Source organism: Tarenaya hassleriana, unplaced genomic scaffold (assembly GCF_000463585.1).
Source record: "Tarenaya hassleriana unplaced genomic scaffold, ASM46358v1 Cleome2, whole genome shotgun sequence".
In the NCBI taxonomy this organism is placed as follows: domain Eukaryota; kingdom Viridiplantae; phylum Streptophyta; class Magnoliopsida; order Brassicales; family Cleomaceae; genus Tarenaya; species Tarenaya hassleriana.
In genome coordinates this window covers 6,662,980-6,686,941 of record NW_010965372.1, presented here as the reverse complement: position 1 = coordinate 6,686,941, position 23,962 = coordinate 6,662,980, and the positions used below count along the sequence as shown (strand labels likewise).

Below are 23,962 nucleotides of genomic sequence, written 5' to 3'. Positions count from 1 at the left end.
AAAAAAAAAGAGTAGCACATCGGCTAGGGGTGACAGTGATAAACACCGTCGTCGGAAAAAAATAGAAAAAAAATGAATGGAAGACGATACTCAAGGTGATGATACTATTGAAGTTAGTATATCATCGTCATCTTCATCATCGTTTTCGGATTCAACGAACATCGTTGATATAAAAAAAAATATTTAGAACAAAAACCGAAACTCTGATACCATAATAGAGAAAGAGATGAAGAATCATTGGATTTCTCATTATTCAACATGTAACATTACAATATTTATAGTAGAAACAAAATCATAAAATATATTATTTAATAAATATAAATATCTAAAATATAGAAATAAAATCAAATCTAAATATTACGTAATTTTCTCAAATCTTCTTCATATCTCTTTATACATATATCATTCGGACAATGGTTGTGTCATCATATCGAGAGAAAACAACGAAAGTTTTATACCGATATAGGCGTCGAAGTCGGGCTTGCGAGCTTCGATACTGGCTTTGATGCTCTCTGGACTGTGGCCTCTCTCAGCCATGTCCCTCTAATAAGATCATCGCCGTCAGGTTAATGAAGAAACAATCAATGTTTAGCTGGGAAGACTGTACCTGTATTTTCCATGCGAATTTAACCTCGTTGCTGATGTCCAAGTAGATGCTCAAGTCCAAGAGGTCCCTCACTCTTTCATCAAACCTTCATAATCATTCATACATATATATGTATGTATAATAAAGACATTACCAAAATGTTTTATGGCTAATGATTAATCCAAATTCAGCAATTTAAAGCATGTTTTTTTTTATCTGTAAGTTTCCTCTTTTCTTTTTTTTGAACGAAACGGGTTTCTAATTCGGTCAACGGATCTAAACCCAAGATTCTCCATATTCAAAAGCCATTGAATTCTTCCGACTCAAATTCAAACTCGGGCATTCACTGTCTGATTCTGAATTAAGTACGAAAGCCATGAATGGTGTCAAAGTGAAAAGTCATCGAATTCTTGGCTGAAGTTCGAGCCGAGGCTGTCGTTAGAGAGAGAATACAGAGCCGTTTTTGGGTTTTCATCGTTAAATACATATAAAAAAAAGTCGCCGAATTCTGTGTCTGATTCCGACAAAAATCAGAACCCGAGTAAAGGGTTGACATCGGAACCAGAGAGGTTCCAAGACACAGTACTTACATTGGGTGAAGACCCTCGATGAAGAGGATCTTCGGGGACCGAATGACCTCCGGTGGATCAAGAAGTCCCGTGACGTGGTTGTAGATCGGCTTCTCGACGGCGACGCCGTTCTTCAAGGCCTTGACTTGCTCGTACATGAGGTCGAAGTCGTTGGCTCGAGGGTCAAGCGCCGTCACTCCCTTCTCCTTCCGACCGGTGCGGTCGAGGGAGTGGTAGTCGTCGAGACAGATGACGGTGGTCATGTCGGAGATGAGAGTGTTGGAATCTGGGTTCCCGCCTTTCGGTGGCTCGGCGGCTCCTCCGAAGACGGAGGTGAGTCGCCGCATGAAGGTGCTCTTACCGCAGCCGGAATCGGCGGCGAGTCCGATCACCACTGTCTGTGGGTCGCCGGCGGAGCATGTTACGACGGTGGTGAGTCTCCGGTTGCTCGGCGATCTTCTCCGGTAGAAGAGGACGTGCTTGGAGCTGAGGGGTGTAGAGGAAGGAGAAGAAGAAGAAGAAGATAAGAAGTGGGGTGAATTGAGGGACTGAGTCGTGTAGATTGTGGAGACCGCCATTGAAGCTTCAGAACCCCGAGCTCCGGCTGAGATGTAATGACGAAATGGGTTCTGAATTTTGCTTTATGGGCTTTTGTAAGGTGACGTAAATAAAGTGACTTTAGTTTTGTCGGTTCTTGCTGTGGGGAAGAAGAGGAAATGCCCTTAAAACAACAGATTGAATCGAGGGTTTTCAAAGGCGAAAACAAGTGTCTTGTTTTGTCTTTGCTCTTGAAAGATGGGTGGCCGATGGGTCCTGTTTGGCTCTTAGCACATTATTTTTTGCAACGGTTTTTGAAAGTTACCGCGTTGAATCTAATAGCACTAATCAATGTTTCTTTCCGCACGGAAATCATTCAAAACATATTTTTTTTGGCAATATACATAGTATAAATCTTACATATAGATTAATTTGTAGAGGGAGTAAAAAACCAGCCGTGTGGATTAGTTTAATAAGTGAACTAAACACGTAAATTTGGATTAGGGTCTTTACTTTAGTTAGGCTGGTTTCCTCAAACCACCCCCTGGTTTCATAGGCAAGGCCAAATACCAAGGGAGGGGAGCCACAGGAGTAGGACATGGGGGCAAAATCGTAATTGAACATTACGCCACCTCAGCTTCATCCTCACACGTTACAACCATTGATCTTTTATTCTCCTCAAATATTTATTGGTGGGGTGTGGCCTGTGGGGGGAGAGAGTTGGGAAGGATACGGAGAAGGTTGATGAATCACATTGACGGGGATTATGTGTATATATCACAACAGGGTATGGAGATTCATACTTTTATATACGCGTGGCGTGGCGTGTGTGACAGGGAATGATGCCATGTCCTAATTTAGATGGTTGATTTTATTATGTATCACACCAAACCAACTCATAATTTTGACAAAAGAAAAGCCACGCCTCTCTAAAATGTGAAACTAAATGTGTATATATATATATATACATACATATATATATAGGCATGCAAACAAAAAAAATGTAAAAGGGAGAAACCAGCCACCCTTTTACCTTAAATGTGTTTCTATCTGCTTTCACTTGTTTCCCCTGAAGTAGAGGTATATTTTCTGCATAGGTCAAAGCGGCCAAAACCACGAGTCAGTCACTTGAGTGAGTGGAGAATGGATGTTATTTAGGCTCAGGCAAAATGAATCTAAAAACCTTCTCCACACACTACTGCGCTAAAGTATCAAACCATATATACTCGTATCGGTGTACATATAGGCTTATATCCGGCTTTGGTAGAGCCAGAGCCTAGAGGGGAATTGAAATTGCTTTACATGAGTTTTTGAGTTTATACGTTATGCTACACTAACATAAAGTATCAAATAAGGCTGAGGAAGTAAGCTTGGGGAGGCTAACCTGGAGAACCCAGAGACTGAGAAGCGACTCCAAGCAGAAGAGACCAAACCCGATGAAGTAGAAGATCTGCAGTACGATCAAAATGAACATGCTTTTGTAAAAGCTACAGGCTTCGATTACATTAAATTGGATAGGCATAGATGGTGGTACGTACCCCTGTTAATAAACTGCCTGAGATGACATTAATTGCCGCGAGCACACCCCTGTTGTTGAGTAATAGTACAAGAGAAGCGGTTTATCACAACCAGACAGGCAGGCAGTAATCAATACAGCGACACAAAAACCTTAAATAATGGCAACTGGAAAGATTGAAAACGTTGGTTCGTCTGTTAGTAAGATTTCTCTATCCTAACTGCAACAGCGCTCACATGATAGACGAGCTTAAATTCTTATAGTATTTGTGTTCAGGTTGCCAACAACTAAAACAAGAGTGAGCGAAGTGAAATTCATAAATTATTTTTTCCGAGTAACCCTCACTAGTCACTAGGCAGTAATAATCACCCATGAAGCATAAGAGATGTCGAGCATGGATGGATGACACAGGCGTGTACAAAGACTTACGCTAATGACTTGCCATTGAAGACAATCGGAGGAGCAATGGCAGCAAATATGCAGAAGCCGATGTGAATCTGCAGAAGCATTGTTCATTAATACAGAAAAAGAAAAACATTCTTGTATATACGAGGGATAAAAATCTAAAACATAAGAGTTTTTGATAAACTCACCAAGTAGACCAAGAAAAACCAACCAAACTTCAAAGCACTGTCAGTCCTGCAAGGTGAGAAAATCATCCCATTATATGATCCCTCTAGAAAAGTATAAATCGATTTTACAGCATAAACATTCTACCAATAGAATGACAGGTCCACAGTAGATACAAAGTGAATGGAAGGTGAATCATATGACGTTTGTTTCTAAACCATCCAGAGAACGTAGATAAAGAAGCATTACCTCATTGCTCTGTAGAGAGGCCTGTACCACAGCACATACGAAAGTGGACATCCGAGCATTGCATAGATTGTTGCAAGGAAGAAGATCTTAACGCCTAAGATTGAAGCAGCATTCAACCAAATCCATTTAGAACTTCAGAAAGTGGTGTCATATAGGAAAAGCACTACACTATAAGCTCACCTCCGCCTTCAATCCAGCAGACAATTACAGCTATGATGTTGAACATGAGACACAAAACTATACCTGAAATTTAAACTCAAACAGTATCAGCCATTTTGTTCTCTCCATTGTGGAGTCCATACAGCTCATATAACTAACAGGATAGAAAAATTTAAAAAAGTGATGGTAACTTCACTCTTATCAATCTTGACATAGCATCAAATGAGAACACGTGGTCATTGTGCCAAAACTACAACGATTTCACAAGAACATGCATATCCACTAGATCATATAATAGGCAATAGTTATCAAATAGGGCGATACAGCATGCTATTTAGAAACTTTAAGAACTCTCCATCAAGCAAGAAACAGCTAAACAAACAATGACCAAAAGGTTAGAAGAAGCTACAAAAAGTAGGCAGCAGAAGAGAAAAGTTGATAGTGTCAAGACTAAAAGACCAATTGTGCTTACAAAAAAAAAGACTATATAATCCAGGAATATATGATTATGATCATGCTTACCTAACCAACTAGCAAAGGCCAGATACTGCAGCTTTTGTGCATGAATCGGTATCTCATTAGCAATGTCATGGTGTATGATTGGGAAAAATTGTGGCCAATTTTTATCATCTGTCTGGACACCGGCTATGAAACAATTCGAAGTGTAAGGTTAGTCAGCGACCGACCATTAGTCCATGACATTTGGTGGCGTATGGTTTAACGTGAAGAGGCACAAACTGATGAACAACATTGGTGATCAAGGTTCCATTTGCTTACATTTCGTAATTGCTTCTTCTCTTTGTTTAATATCCTGGGTGAACCAAAGGCAAACAGTCGTAAACAAAACAAAAATACCAAGAAACAGACAGAGAAACTGAAAAAAACAGGCATGTCTGGTAATTACCATTTCTCTCCTCCTAAGATCTGCTTCCCAATCAGCAACCTCTCTTTGTTTCTTTGAAGAGTCCTGCACCGATTAAACATGCAGTTTCAAGATAAATACAGGTGAAAGTAATATTATGCATGAATATGGGGAAACTAATGTGATTACATTCATTGTATCCAATGGTATGTCATCATTGGTTTTGCCAAATCCAACTGGTCTAGATGCAGCAGGAACCCTTCCAGCGGCGCCACCACCCTTCTGAAAATTTTCCATTATATATAGAAGTCAATAGACTGTCAAACAAAATGATTAACACATACCGAATACTTCACTGTAAGGTTGATAAGGGTACAACACTCAAAGTTTTGTCCTTGGTCTTCTCTTATCCGTTTTCCATGAATCAGTAACTGAATTCCAATCAACTCGTGGTTGAAAGACCAAACTATGCACTAAAGCAAAACCCAATAGACCCGATTACATGATCCACATAACTAGTTTGTTAAGTACCGGGAAGTAGTTCCCAGATCCAAGGACAAAGTTCACCACCTTAATTATTTATCAGAATATCATTCAGAGATCCATCAACTCAACACCGTTATACGCATCCAAACACTTAGCCTTCCCCGTTCAGTTAAGAGTTTTACAAAACCATGTGAGCCAGCAATCACGTCCGCGCACCACGCCGACGGTTACACCACACTGAATCCCACTATATTCTCGAGCGCCACAAACTAATTATGACTTGTCGGAAACTCGAACGAATGACAATGATCTCGATTCCACTACAGTTCGACACGCAAAAATCGCAAAATCAAACACCAATCCAACATACATAGAACGTCACGCCACAAAATCGAGTAAGCACATCCAAAAATAAAAAAGCGGAGATTTATGAAAAAAGATTGGAGGAGGAAAAAAACAGAGCAATCACCGAAAATGGATTGACAGCTTCTTCCTCTTCTTCTTCGAAGGGATTGGAATCGTGGTGGCGGTTCATCCTCGTCTCAGATATTAGATTCCGCAACACAAAATTCTCCCGCGAAGATCGCACGAAAAGAAGGTGGCGAAAGAGAAACACGCACACGACCACCACCGACTGCGTAGCTACTAGCTAACTAGGATGGGCTCCTCTCCCTCTCTCCAGCGAAAGCGGGATTTCGAACAACCTGTATTTACGAAACTACCCCCAGGTTTTAAACAATTGGGGCCGGTGACCAACAGATCCGGCCCACCCCATTACGTAATCGATATGTAATTATACACTCGGCTCGGCTCGGCTCGGGATTTTAATTTTCTCGAGAAAAAAGAATAACACCATCGAAACAAAAAACACAGAAAAAAAAAAAGAAACAGATGAGTATTTAACTAACATTTTTTCCAAATGAATACAATGAAAAAAAATATATAACGATTAGGTAGGTATCGAAGGTAAACCCAAAATATTACAATCGGCAGAATCTCGAATGCAGACTCTGATACCATATCAAACAATATCGGAGAAGAAACATGAATCGTCAAGAGAAAGTCACTGTAGAGAGAAGAGAGAATAGTTGGAGAAAATAAAAACTGTTATTCAGCTTATCTCTGTTTTCTGTATATATACATTATGAATCAACACAAATTACTACTTTAGCCCCATAGAAACACTATGTTATATCTGAGCATAATTTGTAATTTCGGGTTTATTTCTTTACAAAAAAAAAAAATACTACACTGATATTCGCGAAGAAGGTAAAGGAAGAGCACAGAGCTTTTAGAATTCGTTCGATTGATGATGAAAACTCGAGAACGGCCGGATATTTAAGAACAATTAAGACAAAAAAAATATATGAACATCAACGCGGTAATCTTTCTCCGGGAAAAAAAACGAAAAGAGAATCTAAGGAGAAACTAGGAATCCTGGGAAAATTCAGGGAGTGGTTGGCAGCCGAGAAACGCCAGGAATCCTCGAGAGTATCTGGTGGAAAACGAGACTCCAGGAATTGAAGATAGAAACAAGAAAACAGTAAACAAGAAGACGACGACGATGAAGATCCATCGCCGGATGGAAATCTGTCCGGGAAATTTTTGGGAGAAAAAAAAATTTGGACCATTTCTCGATTTATGCGTGTCATCCTTGCGCAGGGGCCATGCTAATCTTCTCTGTATCGTTCCAATTTTATCGGATGTCCCCGAAGGGACAAACTCTCTTGTATTCTTCAGCTAAATATAATATAATTCATATCATTTCGTTTACGATGTGGGATATTCTGCCACGTTTCAAGCCCATTAGTGAGGCCCACAATATGGGAACAGAGGCCCAACGTCGCCCTCCCCAAACCCACGAAAAGGGAAAACGATTCCATTTTGAACCCATATCCTTCCGATGCAAAAATAGTTTACGAAACAATTCTTTAAAAAAAAAAAAAATTGCTATACTATTTATTCATGATAATATATATGAAAGGATAAGTTTATAATAATAACGTGTTACACACATCTGAAATGAAAAATCCTTCGACGTAAGAAAAAAACGTTAAACCCTTTGCGATAACCGGTTTGGTTCATCCATACCGATTTTACGGGTCGGTTGGACCGGCATGGGACTGGTTTGCCTCCGGAACGATGACGAAGATCTCTTTGAAAACTAGAAAGACGACGACGAAGAGCCGAAGGAACCAGACAGGAAGAAGGACCAGAGCAAAGGTGGAACAAACGACAGAGATGAGAACGAGAGCAGCGAGAGATCCGAACAAATGGCTCATGTCTCCGACGAAGCGGCGGAAAACCGGAGTTCGGAGTTTGAATTCGGAGAGGCGGAGAAGGATGGAGATCAGAGCGAGGGACCAGAAACAGAGGCTGGAATCGAGAAGAGAGGAGGTGGTTGCCTGGCTCGTGAGCTGGAGAAACCCGAGAATGCCGCCATTGACGAAGACGATGATCCTGTGGACATCTCTGGAGAATCTGGTGTGTTCTGTCTCTTCCGCCATGTCTCGACTCTCTTCCATCTTCTCTGTGTGTTTCTTGTCTTGGCAAATAAAACCTTCTATTTTATAAGGAGAGAGTTACTGTAGGTAGATTCTTCCATTCCACTAAGTCTTCATTTTATATAATACGTCTGGTGATTCTACACACACATATATATTATAAGATAAGATAACATAATGTTAACATTAAAATCAAAATTCTAAAAAAAAAGCATGATGCGGATCATAATCGAAGACATTGGTCAAAGAACTTGGGAACCATGCAAACTCTGACGCTACTGACTTGTTCAATAAAATGTATGCCGCAATTATACTCGGACATAATCTGGCTGGCCAACCCTATTAGCAACAAAACGCTAGGGCTCTAAATGTGCTTTCGGCCCAACTATTACCCCAATGGCCCATAAATGTAATAAAACACCCAAAGCCCAAAATCCGACAAAACCAAATCTTGAACACCTCGGTCTAATATTGTCTTTAACGCGTTTCGATAGAAATGAATTTATCGAGCAAAGGCTGGATTCCTGAATTACGTGTCTGTATATAATGTATATTTTTTTTGTTAGCTATATATAATGTATATTGTATATGCGCACATGCAATAATCCATAATCTCGACTATAGCTGTCATTTGTTTATATATGTGTTACCGGGAGACCTGCTCCGACGGTCCCCACCTTCGGAAGCCGCCATCGACAGCCCACGCGATTTCTTTTCCATATATTATATTCCTCGAAATCATATATTGCCCGACTAAAAAAAAAAGTCAATGACAAAACACCATTGGAACTATTTATGAAATTACCTGTCCAATAAGAAAGTCATGGTTTTGTGTATATATATATGAACGAATTGGTATGGCAATGAATAATAATGATAATAATGTATTCATAAAAAAAATAATGATAATAATGTAATAAATATCCATGGTTTCTACTCGAAGTATAAAACCAAACAAAAGAAACAAATAAACCAATCAATGGAACTTTTTTTCCCCCATTTCACCGCTGGAAAATTTGCTGTCACAAAGCCGACAGCTAAGATTACTACAGATCTGTATAGAACCTCTTTGTTTTCCGATGAAAATCTTCACCTTTAAGCTAAGAAGAAGAAGAAATGATTTCTTGTGTATACCTAAGTGTGATGCCAAGAAGATGTGAAGAAGACGGCTTTAAGACGGACGTTTGAGGGATTCTACAGGTACTGTGATTGTATCCTGTCCCTGTTTTGGTCCCACCACGTCTTCGCGTTCACTTCCCCGAACCGTTCTCGGCTGCAACAAAAAAATGGTTGGTTCGTATGTTTGAATTCATGACCGAGGCTGGTTTTTACCTCTTTTAGCTGTAGAGCCTGTAATGCAGGACACGACTTAACGTTTTTTTTTACACGTAGTTTGACATGTTCTGACCATATGCTTTGGTTTGACCACATGGGTTTTTTTTCTTTCTTTCTAAGTTTAGATAAAATGCACGTGTTTGAATTACCTGAATCTGACGCGCCGTAGCTCCCTGGTCCCATCGACTAACTGCCGGATGGTGATGTAAACGCCGGGCTCGTCCTCTTCGACCCACTCTGCGTGCATTTCACTGGCGTTACTGATGGATGGCGGCTCGTCTCTGGAAGAAGTGGTGGTTCGTGCTGGATCCATGGAAGGTCCCCCCGCGTGGCTGCTTGGTCCATAAGTGCTAGAGCCGCCGCCATAGAAGTGATGTGGGACACTGGCTCCAGAAGGTCCGTAGTTCTGCCTCGGTGTCCAGTCTCTGCTCTCCCTCGCTGGCTCTAGCCTCGAGTAAGTCGAATCCCTCTACGATTTAAGCAACCAAAACAGATTCTTGTCTCAGTTTCTTGTCTGAAAGAAAAAAGTAGCGGAAACATTGCAACTCTTATACCCAAAAGCCCCACGAACCGAGTAACATATTAAGCAAACAAACAGATGCTTTGTCTCAGTTTGTCTAATGAAGAAAAAAGTAGCGGAACGGAACAATAAAATTCTAGTCTGAAGAAAAAAAAACAAGAACATGTACTGGATTTAGTTCATGTTCTTGTTTTGTTATGTTACCTAAAGACTGATGCTTTTACCTGGTCTTCGGATCTTGCGGGCGTCTGAAAGGCTTGGCGGTTAAATCTCTGTACATTGTAGAGCTCTACGATTCTATCGTAATTCTCACCCCACCACCGTTGAGCCTGCCACTTGTCGAAAATCTCCCGACTTCAATAACAAGACACGCACACATGTAATGTTAGTTCCATCTCGTTTTATCAAATCACTAACTAAACTGAAAAGTCTATAGACATGGAACAGCAGTAAGTTACCGACTAAACTGTCTGAATTTGATTGAACGATCAAGTTTCGATGATTATACAAAAAAGGGTTTAACTGCATACAGAAATGTACAATTTATCAACGTGAAATGGATTGGAAGTACCTGAAGCGGATCCGTTTCAGATCGTTTCCTCCGCTGGGGAGCGACACGAACGTGATATGAACACCGGGCTCCACTTGAGCCATCCACTCTTTCGGCTCGTCTTCATCCTCTAGCACCACATCGCACGACTGCGCAGAAATAGATTCCCGACCACCGCCGTATATCGCAGTGAATCTTGATTCGGTCCGTCCGGCTGGATGGCGGGACGAGGAGCTCGTGAAATCCCACGCGGGAGTGGAGCTCGAGCTTCCGCCCGGATAAGGGTAGGGCACACCTTCGGAAGCAGTGTCGAAATCGGGGAACGATGGTTGCCCTTTCTTCAAGCTGCTGGAGCCTGTGCATTGTTTATAAGCACCAGAGAATTTCAAGGCCATATCTTTGATCTGCACGGAACAAGTATCCAAACGCCCGTTTATAATTACATACAGTAAGTATCAACAGTTTTATCATATATTTAGACATATCCAAGACGTATGTTTATCAAAGCTGCTTGTTCTGTCCAAAACTGCGAATCACCCAGACAACATGGAGGAGAGGGTAGATGCAAATCTATTCAACAACACGACATTATCATCGACCACCCAAAATAAATGCATCAAGAGATAGATACTTTTCAACCCAAGGAGGGAAAGTCGGAAGCAGTGTCGAAATCGGGGAACGATGGTTGCCCTTTCTTCAAGCTGCTGGAGCCTGTGCATTGTTTATAAGCACCAGAGAATTTCAAGGCCATATCTTTGATCTGCACGGAACAAGTATCCAAACGCCCGTTTATAATTACATACAGTAAGTATCAACAGTTTTATCATATATTTAGACATATCCAAGACGTATGTTTATCAAAGCTGCTTGTTCTGTCCAAAACTGCGAATCACCCAGACAACATGGAGGAGAGGGTAGATGCAAATCTATTCAACAACACGACATTATCATCGACCACCCAAAATAAATGCATCAAGAGATAGATACTTTTCAACCCAAGGAGAGAAAGAGGATTGTGGTATTAATATATTCGTTGATCATAAGACAGCAACACTGAATCTAAGAGATCAAACATAATTTAGAAATAAAAATACTTCGTCTTGTCCTCCCCATTAACCGAACACAATCATATCACCCTCTTATCCTCTTTTCCATCACATTTTTTTTTTGTAATGTTCTTTTACTATAGAGTCGCCCCCACTCCCCTGCATAGGTAAGAATCCACTAAACCTTATTCGAGGTAAGTATACCACTCGAAATCTCATTTATTATTTATAGCAAAAAAAAAAGAAAGAAATCATGTTCATTAAGGAATGATGCAATTTAATAATATTATAACATCTATACCTGTATTTTTTTACTCTATAATGTAAGAGAGATGGGTAAAGATTCTAGGAAAATAAAAGTTAGGTAGGGGAGAGTTCATCCCCCGGATGTCTTGAAGTGACGCTGTGTCATCCTAAGATTCTGTCTTAAAGAAAAACTCCGGCCGCTAGACAACACGTGATCTCAATACTGTTGAGCTCAATGGAAAGGCTTAAAACGAAATCACTCAGCTTTAATGTATTTGGAATCGAGCAAATCCAATTTGAAGTCTTTTAGTTAGAAAAAGACAAAGACTTCAGACGACTCTAAAGGCCGTTGCGGTCAGAGCATGAAAAAGCAAAATCACAAATAAAAGATTTTTGCTGTTTTTTTTATGAGACGGTAACTGGGCTCTGTTCTTTGTTTGTTTCGCGACCAAGGCAATTAGAGAAAAAGCAGCAAAATAAAGTGAGGAAAAAAAAAGCAAGAAGATCAACAAGGAAAGCAAAGATTTTAGAGAGAGGGAGAGAGAGAGAGACCTGTGTCGTTAGGCTTTTGACGGCTTCTTTAGTGTTGGGAGTGGAGCTCTCACGCGCTCCTCCTTCTACCTCCTCACCTCCGTCTGCCATTTGTTTCGTACACGCTATGCAAGTAAACATCTTTGCTTTCCTCTGTGTTCTTCACCTTTTTTCAACCCTATAACTATAACCAATAAAATAGATAAATATTCAAAGTGCGACCAAAACAGAAGACAACTTCTGTACCGACAGAGATATATATATATGGAGAGAGAGAGAGAGGGTAACTGGAATCATGAAGAGGGAGGGGTGACATAAACCAAACATCGATATCATCAAGGTACGAATTCATTGTTCATGAGAAATGCGGAGAACAATCCAATCATTACAAGACACGATCAAACACCCGCTAGAGCTTCAAAAGGGCAGTTTTTTTTTTCGCAAGAAAATGAGAAAAAAATTTACCACAATAATTAATAGTGACAGGCGTCGTAAACACTCGTCACGGCCTATAATGGCAATTTGCGGACAGAATTGTCGCTTTCGGCAACACACATAAACACACGCATGTACAAGTTGTTTGTATATTTGTATCAGATAACAACCACCAAACCCCACACCGGACAGGACACGAGAAAATTCAAAAAAGACACAGATAGTAGTTTAAACCCCCATAAAGAAACCCCCTTGTGAGTATTTTTCCTTTGAAAAAAAGGCAGAAACATTTGTATGAGGATCTTATCCATGAATTCATACAAGACATCATAAAAAACAGAGACGGCACATAGGTAAGCAATGGAGGTTCATGATTAGGTGGGGGGTAATCTTGATATACACAAAAGTGTCTGAATATATTAATTACAAAAAGAAACGGAGAACTTGAAGATCAGAGGGGCCCATGCAAAAATACAATAGAAAATTCTCCAGGTTTCTCACAGATCGAGCCAAACACCTGAATAGAGAAATCACACTGTTCACCAGTTTTATATATATACATATATTGCATTTACATTCTAATTCAAGAATCTTTTAATGGAAAAGTCGGTAGAATAAGTTTTTGGCAAATGCATTGTTTTTTTCTTTATGTGGGGAGTAAAGTGGTCTAAATAGACAGGACAGGCTGAGTGTGTCAAATGCTTTTGCCCGCAGCAAAGAGCCCCATTCATTCCACAACACATACACACACATCATCAAAAGCCTCAAAGAATATCTTTTTTATCTTCTTCTTCTTCTTCTTCTTCTTCTCAGCAGAAGAAGAAGCACTATTCCAAGAAATACACGAATTCATGCAAGAAGACTTTAATGTTTTGCAAGAGAATGGAATCGTCAGTCACGTGGTTGAAAGAAGATTTCCCTGCAGGAATCGGAATGATTTTATATCTCCAGGGGAAAAAAGAGCACAAGTAAAGTGGCAACAGTCAACATTAAGAAACTTTTGAATGGAAATGAGAAAAGGTTTTTCGGTGATGATGAACAGTTTTTTTTTTCCTGGAAAGCCGAAGACATCTGATGTTGAAGTTACAGGACGAGGATTTGGGGGGACTGTGTGTGTGTGTTTTTTCCCGAGAAAGTGGATGGAAATCTGTTTGGACGCCGAGAATACGGGAGAGAAACCAGCGGTAACATATTCGCCATTGAAAAACGAATACGAACGATACGAATCTATCAAATCAATCAATCGAAAAAAAGGGAGAATGCAACAGCCAAAAAGCAAGAAAAAACGTTCTGTTTGTTTCCTGAAAAAGTTTGAAAGAGGAATCAAACTGAGCGATCAGAGAGGAAAATTCCACTCAATGCACTGAAACCACTGTTTGTTTCTCGAGAAAATCTCAAAAGAAAATTTCACGTTCGTACCTGGCCCCTAAATTCTTCTCCCAGCGAAATCGAATCTGGTTCTGGAAATTTTCGAGTGAGTTTCGGAAAAAAAAATGGAAGCTGATCGTCTTCCCGAGCCAAATTACGGCTAAATCTCCGACAAAAATCCCTGTATTTGCTCGAAGGTTAAACTAGCTTCCAGAAGTAGCAGATATGTCTTCGGAGATTCCGGGTAATCGAATCACCCTACCCGGAATCGGAAACGGAGCTCCGATTTTTCTTTTACTTTTTCTTTACGACGACGACGAAGGGAAGAGGGGTAGACAAAACGAGCGCCAGGGTATATATATTATATATAGGCGGAGGAAAGAGAAATTAACGGCGTTAGTTAACGACGCCGTGAGTTGGCGGAGTAACCTTTGTGCAGCGATGAAATTTGGTCTCGAGAAGAGACGGCAAGCGAGGGCCCATGTGTCTGCTGGCGACGGAGAGTGAGAATTAGATACGTGGCGCTCACTGATTGGCTGGAGACAGCTGAAACGGGTCGGGTATTATTTAACAAAGGCCAAGGGAACGGTCGCATCAGGATTCTCTTTCTCCGCTTCTTTTGGTTGATTTATTTAAATTTAATTATCGATTTAGCATCGTTCTTAAAATTGTTATATAGTTTTGTACTGGTTAATTCAAATACCAACAAAATTGACATATAAAAGCTTTTGATTGGTTATTGGAATATAAAATTAAAATGGCTGATATCGACCCATCACGAGATAAATGTCGTGATGGTAGATGAAATTTTTAAGTTTGATATATAAATATGATATTTAATATTTATACACGTGATCAATTTTGTCTGTCATAGGAAAAAAAAAAGAGAGTCGTAATTCTATGACATGATATAATCCCACATTAACCGCAGTAAAAAACTATTGTAACTAATATTTCAAAAATATATGACAATTAGACAATTAGACTAACAGTGAATCCAGATGCCTTTAACTTTAATGTGACAATTAGACATCACTCTTTTTTCTTTTCTTTTTCTTGGAACCATTGTTGTTTTTTCAGGTTGATTATGAAGTCCGAATTTGTTTATGTCGTTATTATAGTGTTTTCAGTTTTTTTTTTATACCCGAATTCTTTTTTTTGGGCACGAATAGATCATATAAGACGATCCAATAATATGAATACCAAACTTATGAGACGCTCGTCATTGCAATTACTATACGTTATTCACAAATCTCTAACAAACTGATATGGCATTTGACAAGAATTTCCAGATTTGTTGTGTATGTGACGGATCAAGATGAATGTTATATTTTTTTTTGATAACGGAGGACTCCTGGATGCTAGTCTTCGGGCGCATTGACTAGGTAAATCTCCGACCCGAGAGCAACCTTTGTATATGGATCATATAAACCCAGAAATTAACTCCCTCTCCACCAGTCAGGAATCGAACAGTCAACCTCAAAGTGGAATTACCTCCTATCCCAAATTTGACCACTCGCCTATAATCTGTTGGGTGGATGAATGTTATATTTATTTAGATATAGTTAAATTACAAGACTTTACTATGCCCTAGTTTCCATCTCCGCATTGGATCGTATGCTATTTATTTATTAACCTTCCTATCTGCGTTTATAAATTTTATTACAAAATTTTTGAAAAGCGGCACATATTTATGAAATTCGCGAGAAATAATATGTATGAAAACGGATAAAAATGACAGTGAAGCTTGAGTTTACATGCATATTTAGCCATGCTGGCAATCCATTTATTTATTAATTTTTAATAATGAACTGATGGATAAAGAAACCATATAAGTAACTCGTGCATTTCGAGAAAGAGTACTAAACAAAAAGATAAAACTGCATTACACGAATCTTGAGTAACGTAGATCGATAGGCAATAGAACAACATTTGCTTTTTGACACGTGATTAAATTCCTACATAGTTCAACACGTTAATTCCTCATTAAGCAATACCATACCTATAATCTTGTGTTCCTACATATGTATAGATTCTCAATTTTTCATATATCTATATATATATATATAATATACGTATGTATGTATTTGTGTGCGTATATAACGAAATTACATAAAACAAATACAGAGAGTAAAGAGACATTCTGTCACCGGCTGAAACCGGATATGACCGGTCACCTCTTTCCCGCTCTACCGTCTTTTCACATAGATACGTCAACTGCCTATACACGGTGTCAGCATCAAATCTCATACCTCCTCATCCTTATTCGTATTATTATTTTTTTGGTAAATTATTCATATTATTATTATTATTATTATTATTATTAAACATATATACTGAATATCAAACAAATCAGCTCAGACTAATTTGGACCAATTCGTTTCGAACCAGCTCATTTTCAGCCAAATTCGTTAAACTCATTTTTATTTGGGCCAAAAAAATTCATGGTTCAGTCCAAGTCGCTTAGCTCGCGAGTCGACTCTCGAACTGACTCATATTTTTTCTAAATACCTAAAAAAATTGTATCAAATTATATAAAATCATATCCAAATGATACATCAACATAATAAGAATATACCAATACATCCAAATCATACTTATATTCACAATTACAAAAAATCATCTTCAAATAGATAAAATCACAATCCATCTATGTACAAAAAACCATTTTCAAATCTTAATCCATCCAGTACAATCAGATCCTAATCCATGTACAAAAAACTATCTTCACATCCGAATCCATATATAAAAAATTATCTCCAAATCAAAATATCATACCAACAATATCAACACTTTCAAGTTTCAACGTAAGAATTTTTTTTTACTCCAGCTCCCGAACCAGCTCGCTAGTTCGTTTGGGCTCGGCTCGTGGCGAGCTGGCTCACTCAGCCCATTTTTATTTGGGTTAAGATATTATTGGCTCAATTCGATAAAAAAAGAGCAAACCTCGAGTTGGCTCGCGAGCTCGACTCGTTTTGATATCCCTAGTTTGATATGAGTTATTCATAGTTCTAACTCATTTCGATGTTCAAAAATCAAAACCCTATTCAAACAACAAAAAACCTAAAAACTGTTTTTTTAATTTAGGAATATATCCAACGAAAATACGTTATTTACATATTATCTTTATTTATTTATTTATTTTAGAAAAAGGATATTGGAACAAAAACAAAAATTCTCTCAGGGTATGTAGTCTAATGTGACAAAAGCATTAGAAATGTGCATGTGTAGAAGAAGTTTGACGAGACGAGAGCATGCATGCATGAAAAAGATCAAATACGTATACGACGTAAGAGATGTTTGTGAAGCCAAAGACGACAATGAAGACAGTGTGTTTGGAAACTTATTTAGCTTTATTCCTGACGAGTCTAACCTGTCTTAAAGCAAAGAATGCTTCGAACAGAGAGACTGGACAGCAGGCAAAGCTCCATCCGATCTTCCAAGATCGATTGTATGCTTTTTTTTAAAAAAATAAAAAATAAAAACGCAATTAGGGCTTTTTCTTTTTTCAAAAGATCGATCGTATATATATACACACATAATAAAACCTCTTACCGTTACAAGTCAGAAACGAACCATATGATTTGAATTATACGTTTTTTCTCCAAATCTGAGTTAAAATTCGGGGCAGAACAAACGCTTTACATCCCATTTCACCGATTGAACTATTCAATTTGGATTTGTTTTTCATAGTTTATAACCAAGCAAATTCGGATATCTCTATCAATTTGAAAATAATTTATTTGAATTTGCAATGATATATGTATGTATACCGTTTTAATAATTTTCCTCCTTTTTTAACAGTAGCTAATTTTCCACATTTGAACATTAACTTTACACGTGAGATTTGCATGCATGGTGATGGTATCTATTGTGGATTACGCATTTGAAAACTGAAACAGCATATGAAGCATTTTCCATGCAATCATTTGATTAACAAACAGAGAAATAACTTAATTACAAAAAAGAATTTAAATGTTTGGTTCGTTATTATTTGATCGGTTAAGGTTTTTTCAGGGAGACAAAACAAAACCATATGTTCGAAGATTTTAGAAACCACAGACTAATGGATTAATTATTGAGGTAATAATTAGGGGTTGATTAATGATAATACGATTTATTAAAGCAGTCATCAGGTGAGATCGTTGCCCCTTCCAAAGAAGATTACGCCAAATCTCATTTCCCTATTTCCGAGGTTTTTATGTAATGCCCCTTTTTTTTTCAATTTGATTCCTTTTTCTCCCGTTAAAATAAAATAAAATAAAACATAACATAAATAAAAGGAAGAGAAATCAAGCGGGGCCAGTTTTAATCAAATAAAACCCACTCCTTTAATTCAAACCCGTCCGTACAAAATTTCAAAACCTCATCACGTTACCCTATGAAGGAAAATGAAATTAGCATGTGGTAAATATCAAACAGTCACCAAAAAAATTAACGCACGTAATATGTGATTGTGTTATATATATAATAGATATACACAATGCATATACGGTCTTAAAGCTAATTCATGAATCCTACTTTTACTACTCTATGTTCCACTCGTCCCCTAAACCGGACCGGATCGGTTCTCCATGATATCGAACCAGAGCCATTCCTTGGTTCGTTCTGGTAGCTCTGTTGAGATCCCATGACAGAAACAGACCATAGGTAGACTTCTCTTTCCGTTGCTCTCTTCTCGTTCATCCTCTCTTGAACACCTGTTTCAGTGTTTCTTATATCCTGGCCATGAAACACAAGGATCAAATTAAATGCCGATTTATCAATCGGGTCATTGATCTTGATGCATGTGTAGATCATTATATATACCGCATGTACTGGGTAATTTACCGGTTATTTCGATCAACGCCATCCCAATGTCTTCCACATTTGATTCCACCCGCGAATCGTGCAGGTTCTAATCCTCTCTTAATCCAGCTGTTGTTAGGAATCTCTTGAGGTATTGCAAAACCCGACTCTTTCATTCTCTCGTCGGCCCCCAGATCTGGAAAAGCGGGCATGGGTTGCTTTTTCTGTGATGATAAATAAAATGCAGAGTGCATTAGAAGTTACATTGTGAGGCACTACAGTTATCTGTTTGTAAGAAGAGAGATTTCAATCAATACCTTCACCAGATGAGCCATGGGATCGCCCCATCTAATCGTATGCCTCAGCATGTTGTCCAGCTCGGGATCATCCCTGGTCCGGGCAAACGGCGTGTTCTTCTCAATCTCAAGTTCTCGTAGTTTAGCTTCAGCTTCCCGCTTCTGCGCCAATCCTTTGCCCCATTCAACTTTTATCTCCTGCAGGGAATAAAAGAAAATCAGTTAGATGGCACTCTACTAGTTCTAATAAAAAAGACTTTGATTGAACGTAACATCTGAGCTCCTACTCATCCGAAACTTCAATTTAAAATACTAAATATATGTTTAGTACCTATGGACAAATGAAGATTGCAAGATTTCAACCTAAATTACAAAACGAGAATACATTAGGATCGGAAAAATGTTTCTTTCAACTATCAGTACCTTTGGTTTTCCTTCAACCCTTTTCTTTGATCTCAAATATTCCTCCTTTGATATACGTTTCCCTGCAATATCAATAAGCAACTGAGTATGAAACGGGATAATGCATTTCATCGGTGTCTAAAGAATTTAGTGGTGCAATGGAAGTTGTTCCAGGATAAACTTTGGTAAAACTTGAAAGAAAACTCAGGAAACTTTGAATGTTGCTGATGAATTGTGTATCTAGAACTCAACACAGGTCCCACCATCTAGAGGAAGAAATAAGAACCAAATCCTTCTAGGACTAGGAAGTAGGAATTCAAAACAACCTGTGATCTTGTCACGGAAGACCCCTTGTGCATTTTCACTGGTTAGCATAGGATCCATTTCTTTAAACCTGCCGAGATTGTATATCATGTCAAAAACAGGCAACTTAAAGCATACATAACACGGTAAATACTTATTGCCAAAACGAAATCCACATAGCCAAATTTCGGTGACAATTGCTCAATGGATTATTGACCAGAAAAAGCTAACACCAGAGGCATTTGGCAATCCTACTACGACAATTATCATGCAAAGAAGGGTATGTCAAGAGGATTAAACTTAGTTTGGTTTTAAAATATTACCTCAAAAACTCATTCTTCTTGGTTTTCAGATTCTCAGCACGGATATCACGGCCGGAAATTAAACCAGTTCTTATCTGCTCCTTAGCTGGCGGAGATTGTGGTGATTTTCTTCGAGATTTCCTTGGAGGTGAAATATCCAAATCTGAACTTCTGGACAAATTTCCAGAAGAACGCCGTGCATACTCATTGGTTTTTCTCGGCGGTGAAAGATCTAAGTCAGGATAATCAGACATAGCTCTTCTTCTACTAGTCCGAGATAAATGATCTTTCAAACCAGGGGGATCCAACGGCTTTCTGCTTCGTTCAGGTGATGGAGAATCATGCCGTCTCCTCCTACGATGGAAATTACTAACATTAGGTGGACGATTATGCGATTTCATTCAGAAAACCCAAACTTCAGAAACGGTTTTCGTAATATAAATTATATAATTACGGAACTAAGTCACACTTCGCCAAATTAACGGATTAGATTGTGAATGTGGACAACTGCAGCTTATGCCTCGAACAATTTTAGGAACATCAGCCAACATAACTTGAGAAAATCAATCATGATATAGCTTTCGATCAAGAAACGTTCTTCTTCAACATTAGATATTTCAAATTAGCACTGGGTCGAAGTCGAATCATGCATTTAGGTCGGGGTTTCAAACATGATGAAGGAAATCAAGACAAGGCGAGTTGCCTAAACCAGAATCGGTACCCAATTTCCGCACTCGTATAAACATCAAATGACTCCTAGTTCTTCGTTATCAAGCTACGAAAGAGCGGGAACAGCCGAATTATTGATTCTGTATCGTATTAATTCCCCATACCCACGAATCAAGGAGCCCAGGAATGAAATCTAGACAGGAACAGTCTCCGAAACAAGACAGATATATGAAGATTCAGAAAAGATTAGAACTACCCACCTCATCGGAAATTTTCACGGGGGAGAGGAACCGGCGAAGTCACGTGAAGCTTTGAGATGATTTTCAGTTTCCGATTAAAGATCACTGAAGGCGAAAGACCTAATGGAGCTGTACGAAGGCGGCTTGGTAAATAAAGCATTATAATAGGGATATTTTAGTCTTTTTGAAGTTTTGGGATATTTTGGTCTTTTTGCTTCTTGAAAAATTGTCTTTATAAGGCACGTCGTTGTCACGATAGCGAACGAGGAAATTAGGGTTCTTTCCCTGTCTCTCTCGCCGCCATTTTCGTCCGTTTCCGGACGATCACCTCTCTCTCTTGCTTTGCCTGTTCTGTATGTAACGCTGCTTTAATGGCGGTCTATTACCCTGTATTATCTCAATCCTTACCAGCGAGAGGTAGCTGCTACTTTCCCCTCTCTTATTGCATCAGAGACAGTAAGCGGAGGAGAAGATCCAATATCGTTTTCGCATCGAACGAGAAGTGTAATACTCTTAATGTGAAGGTAGCGAAGTGAACTTGCTTTTTTTATTCCATGGTGAACTGCTACACAATCTCTCATCTCTTCATATAGGTGGGATTTGGGTTAATGCAGCATTTCTTTTTTCGGTATTGTTCAAATTTCGGTTTTTGGCAGTGTCGATGTAGTGTAAGAGCTTACCCAGGTTGATTTAGGCGCCTACCATGGAATTTGTGGGTAGGAGCTGTTTCACGCCAGGGTAGGAGAAGAAAGAGAAAGGCAAAACCTTGAGATGGCTGCCATTTCTTGTTTCGAATTCTGTCGAAGGTTTCCATAGTTGCTTGTCGAGTACCGAGCTACTTCAGTTCTCCACATTTCTGTTGGAGCAGAGCCCTCTTTTTTCCCCTTGAATTATGGGCGCGTTAGTGATTTTTCTCAGGTCAAAAAGCTGAAGTTTTTTTTTTTAAACAATGCTATACGAATATGATTGAAATCGACATATGTGTATCTTTGCAATTTGGAGATTTCAAGCTGAAGATTTATAATTACTACTGTTTATTCGTATTGGGATTGGATTTTATCTTATGTGTGAGCTCAGAATCTGGCCAGACATATGTCAGGTGCCTACTCTTTGTCACGTGAGTTTGAACTGTTACATGTCTGGTAAAGAAATAGAGAGAAGGAAAGCCTTTTGATGGTTTCCATCTTTTGGTCTGGATTTCTCTCCAAGGTGTTCATCGTTGCCCGGTCGTCTGCATTTCGTGATGACATGAGCTACATCTGTTCTCCACATTTGAAGCCATCTTCATTGAAACTTTTGTCTTGGGCTTCCAGATTCAGTCCCATGATGCTTTTGTTGTTGAGAACAAGCAGTTGGTCTGGTCTAATGAAGCATTATATGTTGCTAGTAAAGCATTTCTAAACTATATATCATACCGTTTTTATTGTTTTCTCATGTATAGGTAGATAAATTGTTAGACCGCATCAAATGGGATGACAAAGGCTTAGCCGTGGCAATCGCTCAAAATGTTGATACGGGAGCTGTTTTAATGCAAGGCTTCATCAACAGGGAGGCCCTCTCTACTACAATTACTTCCCGTAAGGCAACATTCTACAGTCGATCAAGGTCAACTTTGTGGACGAAGGGAGAGACATCCAAAAACTACATCAATGTCCATGATATCTATCTTGACTGTGATAATGATTCGGTGCGTGCCCTTGTCCCGTTTATTTTGGTATCCCTTTTTTGACCCATTGATACTATGTTTCAGAGATTTATGTGTTAGTGATTTCTCAGATAATTTACCTCGGGACACCTGATGGGCCGACCTGTCATACAGGGTCAGAGACTTGCTATTACACATCGGTTTTTGATCAATTGAATGATGAAGAGGTTTTCTTCCTGTCTGCTTTGCCTTTCCTATGACAGATGATTTCGATAAGAAGAACTAACTTCTTGCTTTGTGTGACAGGCTGCAGGGAGCAAACTGGCATCTACAACATTATACTCACTTGAATCCACCATTTCTAAGCGGAAAGAAGAGCTGACTGTCCCTCAAGAAGGCAAGCCCTCGTGGACAAGACGCCTATTGACAGATGACAGTTTGCTATGCTCAAAGATAAGGTTATCATCGATACTCTCACCGCAACAAAAAAAAAAAGATTGTGACTGATGAGCTGTGTGATTGGATTCTGTTTCAGGGAAGAGGCCGATGAGCTGTGTAGAACGCTTGAGGAGAAGGAAGAGAATTCTCGAACAGCCTCGGAGATGGCCGATGTGTTATACCACTCGATGGTGCTTCTGTCCAAAAGGGATGTGAAGTTCGAAGACGTTCTTGAAGTTCTCAGGAAACGATTTTCTCAGTCAGGAATCGAGGAGAAGAATAACCGAACAAAGCAAGAGTAACCGGTTTCGGATCACACCGCTCAGTAACGGGTAAAATCTTCTCAAAGCGACCACTTATTTCTATGAATAAGATTGTCGGGCTATACATATATTCTATAAAGCCCTGTGTTTTTATCATCAAACATTAGCCAATGTATTGTGCAAGCAACAAAGTATTTTTTTTTTAATGGAAATGCAAATTCTTCTTTTTTTTTTTCCGAATCTTCCTATATTTAGCACGGAATCAGTTTGTTCTTGTAGATTCACTGTACGGACGGCTCAGAGGAGGCCGTTCTCAACCTGTGCAGAGCCGCGATTGGTTTACATCATTCTTTTTTATTCTCCGTTTTTAATAAAAATGATTGCTTTGTATTTTCATTCGTACTGGTCACCAGAAAATCACCAATGTATAAATCCGTCTGAACCAGTAAGAGACAATCATCATCATCATCATCATCATCATCTCTTCTGAAACAAGTTTACTGCAACAACAATGGATGCAAAGCTCAAAGTATCAATCTTTATGGTGT

General features: G+C 39.0%; 6 protein-coding genes across 7 annotated transcripts in view; 1 reads left to right on the top strand and 5 right to left on the bottom strand.

The window, feature by feature from the left end:
• The window catches only part of LOC104812730 (phosphoribulokinase, chloroplastic-like), an 8,943-nt gene extending 7,082 nt beyond the window's left edge, over window positions 1-1,861 (bottom strand). Inside the window, exons 1-3 of the mRNA XM_010540051.2 lie at window positions 1,177-1,861; window positions 608-692; window positions 459-543 (exon numbers count right to left, since the gene is read on the bottom strand). Coding sequence (XP_010538353.1) covers window positions 459-543; window positions 608-692; window positions 1,177-1,733 — 727 coding nt within the window. The 5' untranslated portion in view covers window positions 1,734-1,861. The remainder of the gene's footprint in view (window positions 1-458; window positions 544-607; window positions 693-1,176) is intronic.
• Window positions 1,862-2,711: 850 nt separating this feature from the next.
• On the bottom strand, window positions 2,712-6,516 carry LOC104812729 (secretory carrier-associated membrane protein 4-like). Its single transcript, XM_010540050.2, has 12 exons — window positions 6,004-6,516; window positions 5,238-5,330; window positions 5,091-5,153; window positions 4,964-4,997; window positions 4,709-4,831; window positions 4,208-4,270; window positions 4,028-4,121; window positions 3,802-3,847; window positions 3,638-3,705; window positions 3,231-3,279; window positions 3,077-3,142; window positions 2,712-2,781 (listed from the first exon to the last, which is right to left on the bottom strand). Exons 1-12 carry the CDS (start codon window positions 6,067-6,069, stop codon window positions 2,749-2,751), a joined length of 798 nt encoding a protein of 265 aa, XP_010538352.1. The 5' UTR covers window positions 6,070-6,516; the 3' UTR covers window positions 2,712-2,748.
• A 1,114-nt stretch (window positions 6,517-7,630) lies between these two features.
• LOC104813327 lies at window positions 7,631-8,148 on the bottom strand. Its single transcript, XM_010540891.1, has one exon. It carries the CDS (start codon window positions 8,057-8,059, stop codon window positions 7,631-7,633), a length of 429 nt encoding a protein of 142 aa, XP_010539193.1. The 5' UTR covers window positions 8,060-8,148.
• Window positions 8,149-8,936: 788 nt separating this feature from the next.
• On the bottom strand, window positions 8,937-14,385 carry LOC104812728 (protein BREVIS RADIX-like). Its single transcript, XM_019202333.1, has 6 exons — window positions 14,121-14,385; window positions 12,288-12,450; window positions 10,465-10,847; window positions 10,118-10,247; window positions 9,523-9,842; window positions 8,937-9,311 (listed from the first exon to the last, which is right to left on the bottom strand). The coding sequence occupies exons 2-6, from the start codon at window positions 12,405-12,407 to the stop codon at window positions 9,233-9,235; spliced, it is 1,032 nt and encodes a 343-aa protein (XP_019057878.1). The 5' UTR covers window positions 12,408-12,450; window positions 14,121-14,385; the 3' UTR covers window positions 8,937-9,232.
• A 4,081-nt stretch (window positions 14,386-18,466) lies between these two features.
• LOC104812727 (BUD13 homolog) lies at window positions 18,467-21,173 on the bottom strand. Its single transcript, XM_010540048.2, has 7 exons — window positions 21,090-21,173; window positions 20,182-20,514; window positions 19,882-19,949; window positions 19,577-19,638; window positions 19,175-19,351; window positions 18,900-19,081; window positions 18,467-18,791 (listed from the first exon to the last, which is right to left on the bottom strand). The coding sequence occupies exons 1-7, from the start codon at window positions 21,092-21,094 to the stop codon at window positions 18,785-18,787; spliced, it is 834 nt and encodes a 277-aa protein (XP_010538350.1). The 5' UTR covers window positions 21,095-21,173; the 3' UTR covers window positions 18,467-18,784.
• A 170-nt stretch (window positions 21,174-21,343) lies between these two features.
• Window positions 21,344-23,891, top strand: LOC104812726 (histidine biosynthesis bifunctional protein hisIE, chloroplastic). 2 transcript variants are annotated; one of them, XM_010540046.1, is made up of 6 exons: window positions 21,344-21,592; window positions 22,510-22,755; window positions 22,845-22,940; window positions 23,020-23,171; window positions 23,249-23,483; window positions 23,694-23,891. In XM_010540046.1, exons 1-5 carry the CDS (start codon window positions 21,440-21,442, stop codon window positions 23,451-23,453), a joined length of 852 nt encoding a protein of 283 aa, XP_010538348.1. In that variant the 5' UTR covers window positions 21,344-21,439; the 3' UTR covers window positions 23,454-23,483; window positions 23,694-23,891. The 2 variants fall into 2 exon arrangements, with proteins under 2 accessions (XP_010538348.1, XP_010538347.1); XM_010540045.1 differs by lacking the exon at window positions 23,694-23,891 and having other exon boundaries at window positions 23,249-23,648.
• The last annotated feature ends 71 nt before the right edge of the window (window positions 23,892-23,962 follow it).